General features: G+C 47.2%; 1 protein-coding gene across 2 annotated transcripts in view; it reads right to left on the bottom strand.

Annotated features, from left to right (window-relative positions):
- Nucleotides 1-1,256: 1,256 nt before the first annotated feature.
- Nucleotides 1,257-14,662, bottom strand: part of YBX1 (Y-box binding protein 1) — a 30,477-nt gene continuing 17,071 nt past the window's right edge. The window contains exons 4-9 of one of the 2 annotated variants that reach the window (XM_029065742.2): nucleotides 11,704-11,793; nucleotides 10,850-11,152; nucleotides 9,709-9,791; nucleotides 5,612-5,665; nucleotides 3,611-3,876; nucleotides 1,257-1,627 (exon numbers count right to left, since the gene is read on the bottom strand). In XM_029065742.2, the coding sequence (XP_028921575.1) occupies nucleotides 3,642-3,876; nucleotides 5,612-5,665; nucleotides 9,709-9,791; nucleotides 10,850-11,152; nucleotides 11,704-11,793 (765 nt within the window). In that variant the 3' untranslated portion in view covers nucleotides 1,257-1,627; nucleotides 3,611-3,641. The remainder of the gene's footprint in view (nucleotides 1,628-3,610; nucleotides 3,877-5,611; nucleotides 5,666-9,708; nucleotides 9,792-10,849; nucleotides 11,153-11,703; nucleotides 11,794-14,662) is intronic. The other variant, XM_029065743.2, reaches the window with a different exon arrangement.

A 14,662-nucleotide genomic window follows, 5' to 3' on the forward strand; every position in this document is an offset into this window, starting at 1 on the left:
TGTAAAAGTTCATCCTTGGGCGGGTGAGGGGGGGAGAAAGGGCAGGGGGGAGGAGGGGAAGGAAAAAGCACCCAGTCCACTAAATCTGTGGCATTCGGGAAAGTACCAATCTGAAAACAGTCTGTGGAGTTTTTTCTCCAGGAAGCATAAGAGCCACTCCGCGCCCTAGTACCAGAACGCACCCAGCCTGATCCAGTTCAGTCCCAGTTTGTCCGATCAGTTGAGCCGGGCAGGTACCCTTCTCTTCTCGTAGCATCTCTAACGTTTGGTTCTCCGGTCCAGGTCACGGTAGGCCAGGCAAAAGCTGCACAGTTGTGTCATAGGGGATTTAATCCAACCTAGCCTCAGACAAGCTCCTAGCTTCCCTCTCCTCTGCCCATTTCCACTTGAATGAGGTGAAAAGGACAAGTTTAATCGGCCCATTCGCCAACAGAAGTGAGCATGAAAACTTGCTTCTTGAATATAAATCACCCTAGATGACTAACGACCACTCCCCCACCCCCCCCTCCTGGGGTAAACGTAAATAGAGACAAATGTAAATAAAGTTGGATCCTCGATCCTCAGTCACTGGGCATCTGGGGAAAGACACATTACGGGACACCCGGCACCAATCCTACTTACTATCAAAAAAAAAGAGAAAAATCACCACTTTCGCAACACTCAAGCCACTTCCAGAATTCGAAGTGAGGTTGTTTAGATGAGGAACTTTAGCACCCCCACATGCCTCCTGAGAGAATGGTCACACGCCTTTTTAATTAGATAAAATATAGTCAAATCAGGCATCGGTTTATGTACTACTCATTAAATCACAGTTCTACAGGGACAGCCTTCTGGGGCCAACCCCACGGCGGCCACGACCCCCAGCCTCACTCACCCTCACTCTGACGGAGCCAAAGTTTCCAAGCAGGCTGCAAGGGCCTCAAAATGGCAGCTCTGAAACCCACCTCCTCCCAGTCTCCCCCACTTCCTCCCTTACAACGGAGCTGGAACCTTCCGAACATCCTACCGGTAGGAAGAGGCTTGCTCCGATATTACGTTGTCGACGGAGTCATCTTCCGGCCCCCGCCTCTTACTCACCTACTCGTTCCGACTGGAAACGGTCGGCGAGGTTCCGTTGACATGAATGGGGAAGGGAGTGATGCGGGGGGCCGAGGGGAAAGAGGCACAACATGGATAGTACTTTGACGCCGACTCAGCTCCCTGCTAGTACTTGGAAGCGTATATATAAAATTTGAACAAAAAGGAAGCCAGAGATATACACAAAAATTATTTAAGACCTTTATTAACAGGTGCTTGCAGTTTGTTGACTTTTTGAAAAAATCAGGTGTACATTTCATACAAATTAAAAATGAGGTTCTTAAAAATCTCAACTTTGACCAGATATGAAACAATTTAAAAACCTTTCAAGGTATATTGAGAAAACCAGGCTTTTTAAAAAACTTGTTTGTCGTTCCCAAAAGGAGACTTCTTTAGGTAAAAATAATAAAAATCCCATGCTGCATAGATAATGCAGATAGTTCTAGTTATCTGGTCAACAGCAAAAAGCAAGCACTTAAGGTCTTCAGTTCCAATTCTTTTGTTCATTTCTTATTGCTGGAATTTCTTTTCTTCTTGTATGATGACTAAACTAAAAAGAGAGAAAAAAAACTAGTTGTAGCATATCAGGTGATGACCGTTATCCAATGTTAACCACCCCCCAAATAAAATTTTTAGTACAGCAAACCACTAGAGGAACTTGCTTGCGGTTCTAGGTACCAACAGAGGAAAGAAATAAATAAATAGGGTTATCCCAAATAGTTGCTCGATCTTTCAAACAGAGGATAATCTCATAGCATGACTGAAGCAAGGAGCACCACCTCTCCTTGAGGGCTGGGATAGAGGCAATTGTATTTTTCCCAAGCACTGAGTTCCGTACTTAGCACACAGTAGGGCGTTCACTAGATCCCACTGACCGACTGAACCTCAATAATAAATGTGGTATTTGTTAAGCGCATACTATATACCAGGCATCACTTATTAAGCGCTGGGGTAGATCCAGGATAATCAGATTGGACACAGTGCCCGTCCCACACAGGGCTCCCAGGCTCAATCCCCATTTTATAAATGAGGGAACTAAGGCCCAGAAAAGTGAAGTGACTTGAGAAAGGTCACACAGCAGGTGCACGGCAGAGCCCAGATGAGAACCTGGGTCGTTCTGACTTCCAGGCCTGCGCTCAATCCCCTAGGCCATGCTGGAGACAAGCAGAGTTTTCCCATTTAAAACAGGGAAGTGAGCCCAAGTGCAAACGTAGCTCGGTTATTTAAAAACACGCCTCCTGAGGATTCACTCTGGATTACAGTACCACACACTGCTGCGGCTGGACCACCTGCAACACTACGACGAGCTATGCTCTCTTACCCAGATAAGGCAACCTCGCCTACAGTTTCAGCCATGCTCATAATGTTACCACAGTGAGGACTTGGCCCCTTTAAATGGCTAACAGGCTCTGGCCAGGACCACTCAAGGAAAATATATATTTAAATGTTCCCTTTTGTTTTGGCCTTAAGCCACTTAGTCTTATTTATTTTCCTTTTCTGCATGCAGGACCCCCTGGACTGCCTCACCCAACAGTGGGGAGGCTGCCTGTGACTAAGCTCAGCTTGGTGATGACCAACTCGGTCTCAGGAGGTCTGAGTTACAGGAGACCGTGGCACCTTCCCTCTCCCTCCGGTTAGAAGGCCAAAAGTTAAGCAAAAGTAAATGACTCCTGTTGATGTTCTCTTTTTAAAATCTCCCCAGAGTCTGCTCTCCCTTCTCCACCCCTTCACAAACACGACAGATCTTGGTCTGCCTTAAAACAATTTTCACTCATCAGTTAAATACTTTATTTAAAAAAAAAAAGAAAGAAAAATAAAAATAAATCCTCTCCCTTCCTCCCCGCCGGCCCCAAATCCACCACCGTCTTTCTGCCCCACTCGTCCTGCAACTAGATGCGATGTTCTAACCTTAGCACCATGACCTCTCCCTATGCCAAAAAAAAGAGTATTGTGGGGAGGAGGCCAAAGGTTATTCGAGGCTTTGTGCTGGCCCAACCTGATCTTGCAGACTCAGCACCCCTACAACAGACCGGGCCTGTTGTGCAGGCTGATCTCCTGGCTCCTTGAAATTTACCACTCACCTCGAGCTTCCATCCCTGGACTTCTCTGCCACATGACTCACTTCTCCCACCCTGCTGCTCTACGAAATCCTTGTGCTTCTCTGCTTCGGCCAGAGCAGACTAATTACTAAATAAAGACACAGGGGGGTCGGCGGATCCACTGCTGGGCCCTGGCCCCTCTCCCCGCAGCTCTCTCTGAGGGTCTCCAACTGGCGTCAGGGCGACTTTATATGCCAGTAAAAGTGATAACGTGCATATAACGTGCATTCTGAAAAGTTGCTATTTCCAAGGCTCAGATTTCTAAGTGACGGGTTTATCACTTAGCTGCAAAGTTCCAAGGAGCCAAGGAGTCAAGGCACTACACGGACACAGAACCTCTTGCCGTCCTGGCAAGTAACAGACCGATTTACACTAGGAGCACTGCCCCATCCCACAGTAACTCCTTGCTGAGTTCGGGCTCCCGTTCGACTCACCCGGATGATGGTAAAGATGGTAAGCCGGTATTTACTCAGCCCCGCCCTGCTCAGCCTCGGGAGCGGACGTATTCTCAGCTGGTGGTTCGGCTGCTTTTGTCTCTTTGCCATCTTGGGGTTTAGGGTTTTCTGGGCGTCTGCGTCGGTAATTGAAGTTACGGCGGTACCGACGTTGAGGCGGCTGCTGACCCTGGGTTTCATCTCCTTGGTTCTCCTTATCCTCTTCGTTACCTTCCTCCCTAGGCTGTCTTTGACGAGGAGGGCCCCTGCAATCAAGGGAGGAAAAGCTTGGAAGGATGCAACCAATCTTTCCTCCACACCATCCCCAAGTAGGTCAAGTAATTAAACAGGAGTCTACTTCCTAGAGGAAAGGTGAGAAATCAGATCTTTAGATGCCTTTCCTGTTGGTAACTTTCTGGCTCATTCCCTCGTCTGTCTCTGGAGGCCGGAACGCTTTTAGACGACCCCAACTAGACCCTACCCACAATGATCCCGAGATCCGAACCAATCACACACCAACGCTTAAGTGCTTAGCAGTAAAGCTCACAGGCTTAGAGCCACCTGCACATTGAGTCAAATATTTCGCCCACACCCACCCAAAGTAAGATCTGAGGGTCACCTCTAGACTGCAAGCGCGTTGCGGGCAGGGAATGCGTCTTTACTGTTCTACTGTTCTCTCCCAAGCGCTTAGTACAGTGCTCTGCACACAGAAAGTGCTCAGTAAATATGGCTGAATAAACTGAACGAAAGGCATGACACTTCGGGGCAGGTTTACTCCAGGTCTAGACCTCCTTCCAATTAAGTCCGGTACTGAAAAGTCTGGGGGCTCGGCTCAAGCACAGAAGCCTTGAGCCAGCAAGGAGGAAAAATGGGAGGGGGGAAATTCTCACAGGAAGCTCAAGGAACATCTTCATAGGTGATGCCTTACAGACTATCGTACAAAATATTCAGGCATCCTTGTTTTTAGGTGAACTATAAAACAATCATGCCTTCCCTTTGTACGTAATGCTTTCCCTTCAAATTCAACTCAACTCATTTTGCTCTTAATGTACTTCTTTACTCCTCCAACTGTTTTTTTGGAGGGCTTCCCATTAGTTTTTACAGTATTCGGCTCAAATTCTTGTCCCCATTCTCCACCAGGCCCCCAAAACACTTTTCTGTTTCTCTAAATCTTGCTATCACTTATTTTTAAATATATTCTACAAAGGTGGAAAAAACTCTTTTTTAAAAATGGTATCTGTCAAGCACTTAGTTTGTGGCAGGCACTAAGCGTTGGGGCAGGTACAAGCTAACTGGGTTGGACTCACTCCTTGTCCCAGGATGGGGCTCATAGTGTTAATCCTCATTTTACAGATGAGGTAACTGAGGCACAGCGAAGTTAAATAAATGACTTGCCCAAGGTCACCCAGCAGAGAAGTGGCAGAGCTGGGATTAGAATAATAATAATAGTGGCATTTGTTAAGCGCTTACTATGTGCAAAGCACTGTTCTAAGAGCTGGGCCGGGGGGGAGGGGGCAGCGATTCAAGGTGATCAGGTTGTCCCACGTGGGGCGCACAGTCTTAATCTCCATTTTACAGATGAGCTGAGGCACAGAGAAGTGAAGTGACTTGCCCAAAGTCACACAGCTGACAGGCGGCGGAGCCGGGATTTGAACCCACGACCTCGGACTCCTAAGCCCGGGCTCTTTCCACTGAGCCACTCTGCTTCTCTAGAACCCAGGTCTTTCTGACTCTCAGGCCCACGCTCTCTCCACCTAGGCCTCATTACCCCTCTTTCTCATGAGGTGATGGCAGGTAGTATTCACCGTCATTTCTGACTGAAGCCTAACGCTTCCTCAGTGTCTTCTCAAGGGATTTAAAATTCAGCCGAGCGTTTCACTGAAGTGCCGCTTGCAACCACAGAAGGCCGTTATTAAAGCATTTACCCTCCTAGCCCCACAAAGTCTAAAAAGCATTAGGTTAAGATTAAAGTCCAGAACAAAACTGAGAACTATTACATACAGTTGAGCAGGTGGGAAATTGTCCCGAGCTCTCATTGCTGCCACTTGGCCATCACTGAAAATGAACAGGATTAAGTATTGAACAGTGAGGTGAGTCAAGTACCACCGCTAAAACTTTACTAAGTAGAACGCACAGGTTGGTACTTCCAAACGCTTACGTTGTCAATACTTCAACCCGACACGCATTCTAAAAACTCTACGTTCTATGCCCCCAAATTAACGACTACTTACTAATAAATCAATGGTACTTATTGAGTGCTTACTGTGTGTAGAGCACGGTACTAAGCCCTTGGGAGAAAATGCAACAGAGTTGGCTGACATTCCCTGCCCACATGGAGCTTACGGTCCAAATCTACAGGCTAATAAGCCTCTCTGACGATGCCGGAGAAATGAGACTTGTGAAGAAATGAGAAATGAGAGATATGTGAAGGCCCGTCTGCTATTTAAGATGGGAGGGGTCAGCCGTTTGTATTCAAGGGTTACTGACACCTGAATAATCTCGGTCCACAAGAGATCGGGCCCTTGAATTATTCTTCGTCCACAATGTATTTATAGAATCTTAAGGCTGAAGGAGGCCTTGGAGGTCATCGAGTTCACCCCACTGTCAGTCAGGATTGTATCTAATTAACCCAGATCCTGGAAGGGCCTGCTGAATAAGGGTTTGGCCAAGGTGAGAAGAGGAAAAAAAAAAAGTGCTCTTTACGGGCCACCTTCAAGAAGAAGAGCACTTGAGGCCGTTGCTCTTCTTCTTGAGCTGCCCGGAAAACAGTACTCCCTGCTGGCCACGATGCCCACTCTGCTCATTCTAAACTAGCCGGAGAAAATGCCCTACTAAAGCTCAGACAACTTGGTGAAAGCACCAGGATAAGAGAGGAGAGTCTCTCCCTTCTGCTGCCACAATAAAACCATTGAGGGACAGGAATCTACAGCCTCTTGGGGCCTCAGGGCCGGGAGAGAAGCCCTGCTGAAACCCTACTGGGCAATGGGGAAGTCACTGCAGCCCGCTTGGAAGAAAGAAGTGGTGCTGCCACGGTGGTTTTCCCTTGCCCTGCTGGTTTAGAAGGCTAAAGCCCCACCCCAGCAAAGGGTCAAGTCCATAGAAGCTACTTTCGTCACCCCACTTCCTTGCTTTCCCACACCTGCCACTCAAGGCACAATTTTACAGTACACAATATTGCCGCTATAATAAAGTCCTCACTACAATCTCAAGTAACAGTTAACACACCTGTGACAGCTCTTCAAAAGTTCACCGATCCCAACCATTTGTAACACTGCATGGGCTTTAGGGACAACTGGCTCAGGAGTGACCCATGAAACAAAAATAAATGGAAAGACACATTTACATTTTAGTTCAGAAGCTAACCTAAGAACCTCTTTCCATACCCAAACCCTTTCTGAGTAATATGCAACTTCATCTTCACTAAAAGTTGGAAAAAACACTGAACATAAATCACACCTCAATGGAGGTTGCTGATCATTATTCTATTCAGACCAAAAGGCCCGCTCCTCTAGACTCTAAGCTCACTATGGACAGGGAATGTGCTTACAAACTCTGGTATACTGTACTCTCCCAAGTACTTAGTAGAGTGCTCTGCACACAGAAAGGGCTCAGAAAAATACCACTGACTGACCAATTCTTCCTTCAATACTACTTAGGGAGGAACTCCTATGGGGATTCCGGGTGAACTCTGGGAACAAACTCAACATTCTAGAGAAATATTTATGGAAACTGCCTGGTTCTCCAGAAATCAGGAGCCTGAAAAATGGGCATAAATCTCTTATTTCCCCAGGGCAGAGAACTCCGTTTTTGGCTAGCCACATCCTCCAGATGAAATCTACAGTGCTATATGCTTCCCCGGCCGTCCCCCACCCCCACAAATAAAAAAAAAATCAATCTGGAATTACTTAAGTGTGAACATCAACATAATGCTCCTCATACTGGCTCAGCCCTCAGGAAGTGAAACTTACCTCCAAGGGCACCTTTAAATTAAAGGCACTTGGAAGCCAGACTCACATGTGTGAATTGTAACCAACTACTCTCTCACAAATCTGTTTAGGGAGAAGTAAAATAATGCAATGTCTAAGGACACTGGAGCAAAAATGTACGTAATTACTAGTAAATAGGCCTCAGAAGCTTATTACATCGGTCCGCACACAATATGCACTGAACCTCTCTGTGCCTCAGTGACTTCATCTGTAAAATGGAGATTAAGACCTCGAGCCCCACATGGGACATGGGCTTTGTCCAACCTGATTAGCTTGTATCAACCCCAGCGCTTAGAAAAGTGCCTGACATATAGTAAGCACTTAAATAACATTAAAAAAAAGAGAAATAGCACTAATTAACTGATTTTGGGGTACATTCTAAATTTTACACCAAATGGTTGGCTATTCTTTCAGTCCAATATGGTGAACCACCAAAAAAATGGGGGTTTGAGGGCTAGATTTAAGTCATGAATTAAATACAACTTTTAATTCAATTGCTCTTTGCTAGCTTCATGGCTTTAACTGTTACTTTAAGAGAGCTGCTCTACAATATAATTTCCAAGTCATTTGTTACTTCAATTTCATCTCTTTTCCACCACCAATCTCAGATTTTCTCACTGCATTACCACTCCCCAACCAACAAACCATCTTTCTTGTCGCTTACATTCAGAGTCTAGCCCAGGCCAGAGGGGAGAAAGTTCTTGCTCTACTAATGACAAAATATTTACTGAAATATCCTTACTCCTCCTCCAGTTTCTATTACTTCTTTTGCTGTAGTCATCCCGCTACCTACTAGCATCTCTTCACTGTCCCCCCACCTCCTGTTAGTTTGGATAGAGTGGATATTGTATATCCACTGGAATATAAAATCCTAGTAGAAAGACTGTTTTCTTTTGAGAACTTCCATAAGGCACCTCAAACAATATTTGGGGGATAATAATAATTGTGGTATAATTTGTTAAGGGCTTATTAGAGGCCAAGCACCATATTCAGCGCTGGGGAAGAGACAAGTTAATCAGGTCGGACACTGTCCCTGCCCCACGTGGGGCTTGGTCTAAGTAGGAGGGAGAGCAGATATTTAAACCCCATTTGACACATGAAGAAACTGAGGCCCAAAGTCACACAGCAGGCAAGTGGCAGAACCCAGGACTAGAAAATCAAGACTTCTGACTCCCAGGCCTGTGCTCTTTTCAAAAGACCACCCTGCTTCTCTTTTCTTCATGACCATGAAACAGCTTAATAGAAAAGGATAATGAACCCACTACAGATCTAAAACTCCTATGTTGGCCCTCTGATTTGTGGTGCAGTTCACAATTACTCTCAAGTTTTAAAGTTGTGTCTATCAACTGTGTTGTACTGTATACTTAGTACAGTACTCTCCACACAATAAGTGCTCAATAATTCCATTGATTCATTTATCAATTGATTAAAATCTTTCACTAACAGCTTCTAGTGACCTCACGATCAGATTATTTTAGCACACCTAGGAAGAGCAGCCTCTGCTCCTTCCAACTAGATTTTCGGAGTAATTTTTCCACTTAAATCATGTTCAACAACCCCCACCCACCCCCACCCCCTGAAGAAAAACAAAACTAGGAAAAAAAAACACCCTTCTAGATTGCAAGCGCTTCGAGAGCAAGGATCACGTCTACAAACTCTACTGCAGCCTCCCAGGCATATAAAGTGCTCTGCACAGAGGAGCCACGCAAATACTATTATTTGATTTTGAAAAAAGGGGGATTGCCCGGGGAGGAAGTGAGGGGTGGAAAGGTACAGCACACCAAAAACAAATGAGATCCAGAATATCCAAAAGTTTCCTCTGAGCCACTGATTGACTGCCAGGGAGCAGATCAGGTGAGCCACTGACAAATAGCAAGAGGCAAACAGAGGTCAATCCACATTTCTCTGCCACTGGTTAGCAAAAGGGGCCAACAAATGGGGACAAGACCACAAGGAGCTGAACAAGGACCATGGGCAATCTGTCCCCGGGAAAAGGGTGCACTATTTGTGAGTTATTTTACAGGGTACACTGTGTCTCATTTAAAATGTATGCCCTCACAGGTATCTGATGCAATTTTTTATTCCAGAATACGGAGCATTGACAGAGCATACCTGCGGAACCGTGGTCTATAACCTCGATACATATTCTGCCTCACTGGTCTTCCTTGTTCTCCTGCACCCTGGTTGTCAGCACCCTGAAAAACAACGCACGTCTAAGTCTACTGCCTGGAAGAGACTAACAACTAGGCAGACACCGGAGAAAGCGCTGAATCTAAGAAGTGTCAAAAAAAATAAAAATCCAGCCAACTAGGCTTGATTCAAAATTTCTCATCAGGAAGGAAGGCACATATTAAGGCAAAACACATCACCGGCCACGGTGCCATAGTTCACAACAGAAATTCCGGAGCTTATAAAAACATTATGACAAAATATAAGTTGGCTGTGTGATCGACACTCAGTGAATACTGTTCCTTCACCGTATTTTCGTAATAATAATAATGTGCTTCCTATGTGCCAAGCACTGTTCTAAGCGTTGAGGAAGGCACAAGGTAATCAGGTTGTTCCAAGGTGGGCTCCCAATCCTAATCCCCATTTTACAGAGGAGGTAACTGAGACCCGGAGAAGTGACATGTCCAAAATCACACGACAAGTGGAGGAGCCAGGGTTAGAACCCACGACCTGGCTCTTTCCACTAAGCCAACGCTGCTTCTCTATCATTATCATAATAAGAGTGGTATTTCTTAAGCGCTTATTAAGTGCCAAGCACTGTTCTAAGCGCCGGGGTACATATGAGGCAATCAGGTCGGACACAGTCCCTGTCCCACCTGGGGCTCGTAGTCTTAATCCCCATTTTACAGATGAGGTAACTGAGGGGCAGGGAAGTTAAGTGACATGCCCAAGATCACAGGGCAGACACGTGGCAGATCCGGGATCAGAACCCACTTCCCCTGCCTTCCGGGCCCGTGCTCTTTCCGCTAGGCCACGCTGCTTTTCAAACTGCTTTGTAAACTCGCGTCCGGTTGGGGCGAGGGGCATCAGCAACGATCCTGGCAATCCGGGGTGTTTAAACGTCCTTACCGGACCCAAGATGAATCCCAGAGGGGCTCGATTCCATACGACTGCCTAGGAGAACGAGTGCCGGGCTCACCTCCCAAGGAGGCCCGAAGGACCCAAGGTCTCGGAGCTCGGAGCTTTTCGGCGGGCGGGGAAACGGGGCCCACCCGTGTGTGCAGTGAGATGCCATCAAGCTTACCTCCATCGCTTCTCCCTGGACGGGAGGGTTGGCATACTGCGGTCGCCGCCCATAGGGCCTCCGCATGTAGTAAGGGGGGAACCGCCGCCTGCGGTAGGGACGGCGCTGTTGGGGCTGGCCTTCCGGCGCGCTCTCCGATCCCTCGTTCTTCTCCCCGCTCTCACTGTTCTGGTAATTCTGCTGGTAATTGCGTGGAGGGCCCCTGCGACGCGGGTAACGTCTGTAATGGTTACGGTCTGCTGCGTATTTACTGCCTTGCACTGGAACTCCACCAGGACCTGTAACGTTAGCTGCCTCCGCACCCTACGAGAAAGCCATCACGCGGGGTCAGGGACACGCTGAGAAACCGGGGACGTGAGCTTACAGAGTGCACGGGGCTCCTCCACCACCCCTTCCCCACCAAATAAGAACATAAGAGGGCATTTGTTGGACGCTTAGGACGTGCCAGGCACAGTTCTAAGCACCGGGGCAGATACGAGCTAAACGGGTAGGACAACGGTCCCTGTCCCACACAGGGCCTGCAGTCTTAATCCCCGGTTTACAGACGAGGGAGCCGAGGCCCAAAGAAGCGACTTGCCCACGGTCACGCAGCCGAGCCGGGATCAGAACCCGGGTCCTTCCAACTCCCAGGCCCCTGCTCTATCCGCTAGGCCACGCTGCTTCTCTAAATAATGACTGAAAAATCAGTTACTCACAGTTCTGAATAACTGCAGCCAGCAGACAAGGGAACCATAGAGCTTGATGATTTATGTCACTGGCCTTCTGATTCAGCTACCGTTCGAGCCACCATAACTGATGAGACCTCCAAAATACTTCCGAACCGAAGCCAACCTGTACACGGAAAACATCCTCACCTTTTCTCCTTCGACGACATCAAACTCCACAGTTTCTCCATCTCCTACACTGCGAAGGTACTTCCTGGGGTTATTCTTCTTTATGGCAGTCTGAGTAACATCGATTTCCAAAATTGGATTTTCAGGAGAGAATGTATTTTTTCATTTTGAATGTAAGAGTTCAAGGGGAAAAAAAGGAAAAAAACACCCCAGTCATACAAATTTCAAGGAAGTTACCCAACGCCAGCATTCAAAGTTATGGAAGTTATTAAACTTAATAAAACCCCAGAATTCTTTTAAATGGTGTTTTTTGGAGTGCTACGCGCCAGACACTGTACTAAGCACTGTGACAACCATAAACTAATCAGGTTGGACGCAGGCCATGTCCCATGGGGGGCTCACAGTCTCAATCCCCATTTTTACAGATGAGACGACTGAGGCCAAGCAGGAGTGAAGTGACCGGCCAAAGGTCACACAGCAGACAGGGAGCAAAGCAAGAATCGGAACCCAGGTCCTCTGACTCCCAGGCCCATGCTCTTTTTGTTTAGGTCACGTGGCTTCAGAATTCTGTTGAGACACTTCCGTCTCAGGAGAGAGTGATAACACTTTTCCCAGAAAGCGGCTACATTGCTCAAGACGAAACCCTTTGGTTGGTTCCGTTTACTCAATCATTTTGGTTGTGGGAGTGTTTCGTTTCCTTGAAAATGAATGAGAAGTTACTGAATCCCTAGAACCTAGCCAAACATGGTACGGCGGCTCCCCCCATAGCTGTTTAGCGGCCAGGCAGGTGTGGTGATGGGTGCTTCCATGCCGACCAAAGCCAACTCTGTTCATCAGCCTACTACTAGTTTGTAGGCATGGCGGCCAAGGATCCTTCAAATGTTCTACTTCAAGCTTTGGACAAGAAGAGTTCCTCGCGTCCTCGCATGGAGTTGGGTGGCTCGCCAGATTGTGTCACCTGGCCCATTCTGGCCCTTGCCAGAGGGTTATTCTCTCCAGAAACGCAGACCAGCCGTCTCCGGCTCTTTACGTCCACCAATGAAGTCGATCTCTCTACAACGCAAGCTCGTTGTGGGCAGGGAACGTGCCTGCCATCTCCTGTATTGCATTCTCCCAAGCATTCAGAACAGTGCTGCGCACACAGTAGGCACCCAAATACTGTCGATGCACTAAGATCAGCACCCGGTTCATGCAATGCAGACCTGCTCTTGCTCATGAGCATTTCCAACCTTACTGTGACACTTGATGGGGGATGGGGATGAGGAGATTCCACTTGTCCAGGTTCAAAAAAATCCCAAGGCGGCACGGTGACCAGGAAGAGGGGCAGAGGAACCGAGACAGGGAAGAAAGGTGAGATTCCCTAAGGGACTTCTCCTGTTTCCTAAAAGGTGGGTTTCCCACACAGGCTAATTCCTAACTCAGGGTGGGTTGACCCTATTTGGAAGGCGACTGCTAAAACCCGAGGCCGAGTCGGAGGAAGATTTGTATTATAAGGTTGTCACAGAACTTCTCAGGACCAAGAGCATCCATTCGCATTTCTGGCTATCGCTCCTGCTGCCACTACAAACAGAGCGGGCTAAGAAGAAGCCTGAAAAACTAAAATGGCGAACCATGGGAAGTCAGTGCCACCAAAACCCTAGGGGGAAGCAAGCTGGATGGAGGTGACAACATGTGGGTCAAAGAAAATTCAAGAGAAAAATGGGGATGACCGTATGCCAGGTGGGACACGGACCGTGTCCCAACTGATTACCTTAACGCTTAATACCTCAGTTATTACTACTACTATTAAGCAACTTGGAGAATTAGTCATTTGTTTAATCATATTTGAGTGCTCACTGTGTGCAGAGCACTGTACTAAGCGCTTGGGAGAGTACAATACAACAATAAATAGACACATTCCCTGCCCACAGTGAGTCTGGGGGCGGGGAGGTAGACATTTATATAAGTTACAGGTAAGTGGTTTGGGGGCGGGAGGTGGAGGGGGGAGGGAAGAACAGAAGGAGCAAGTAAAGGGTGACACAGAAGGGAATGGGAGAAGAGGAAAGGGGGGGCTTAGTCAGGGAAGGCTTGCTGGAGGAGATTTGCCTTTAATAAGGCTCTGAAGAACGGGAGAGTCATTGTCTGTCAGATTTGAGAAGGGAGGGTGCTCCAGGCCAGAGGCAGGAGGTGGGAGATGGGTCAGCGGCGAGATAGGCGAGGTTGAGGCACACTGCGAAGGTGAGCACTAGAGAAGCCAAGTGTGGGGACTGGTTTGTAGAAGAAGAGAAGCGAGGTGAGGTAGGAGGGGGTGAGGTGGATGAATGCTCTAAAGCCAATGGTGAGGAGTTTTTGTTTGATGCGGAGGTGGATGGGCAACCACTGGAGTTTGAGGAGCTGGGTGACACGTCCTGAACGTTTTTGAAGAAAAATGATCCGGGCAGCAGAGTGAAGTATGGGTTGGGGTGGGGAGACACAGGAGGCTGGGAAGTGGGCAAGGAGGCTAATGCAGTAATCCAGGTGGGATAGGATGAGTGACTGTATTAAGTGGCAACCATATGGATGGATGAAAGGGCGGACTTTAGTGATGTTGTGAAGATGGGACTGACAGGATTTAGCGATGGACTATGAATTGTAAATGGGGATATCACTTACTGGACTGAGATACGCTACCAAACCAGTTTCCAGAATTTTCTCAAAGTCCTTGGGTGCTAAAATTGTTCTTGATATATTTTAAACATGTAAAAATCTTTCTTATGGAATCATGGGTTAAGCTAACTTTAACAAATTCTTATTCTGGGGGCAGCAAATGTAATCTTCCTTTCCTAAAAGGTGTTCACCCAAATAAGAAAATTTTTATATCAATCATTATCACCTTCCCTACCTACTTTGAAAACTGGAGAGGTATTTGCTTTGCCTTCTAAATTTATTTTTTAAATTGGGCATCGGAGGCAGAGTGGACATGAAAAGGCTGCTGTATCCCTTCAATGCCATTAAAGTACTC

This window comes from Ornithorhynchus anatinus, chromosome 5 (genome assembly GCF_004115215.2).
Source record: "Ornithorhynchus anatinus isolate Pmale09 chromosome 5, mOrnAna1.pri.v4, whole genome shotgun sequence".
NCBI lineage: Eukaryota > Metazoa > Chordata > Mammalia > Monotremata > Ornithorhynchidae > Ornithorhynchus > Ornithorhynchus anatinus.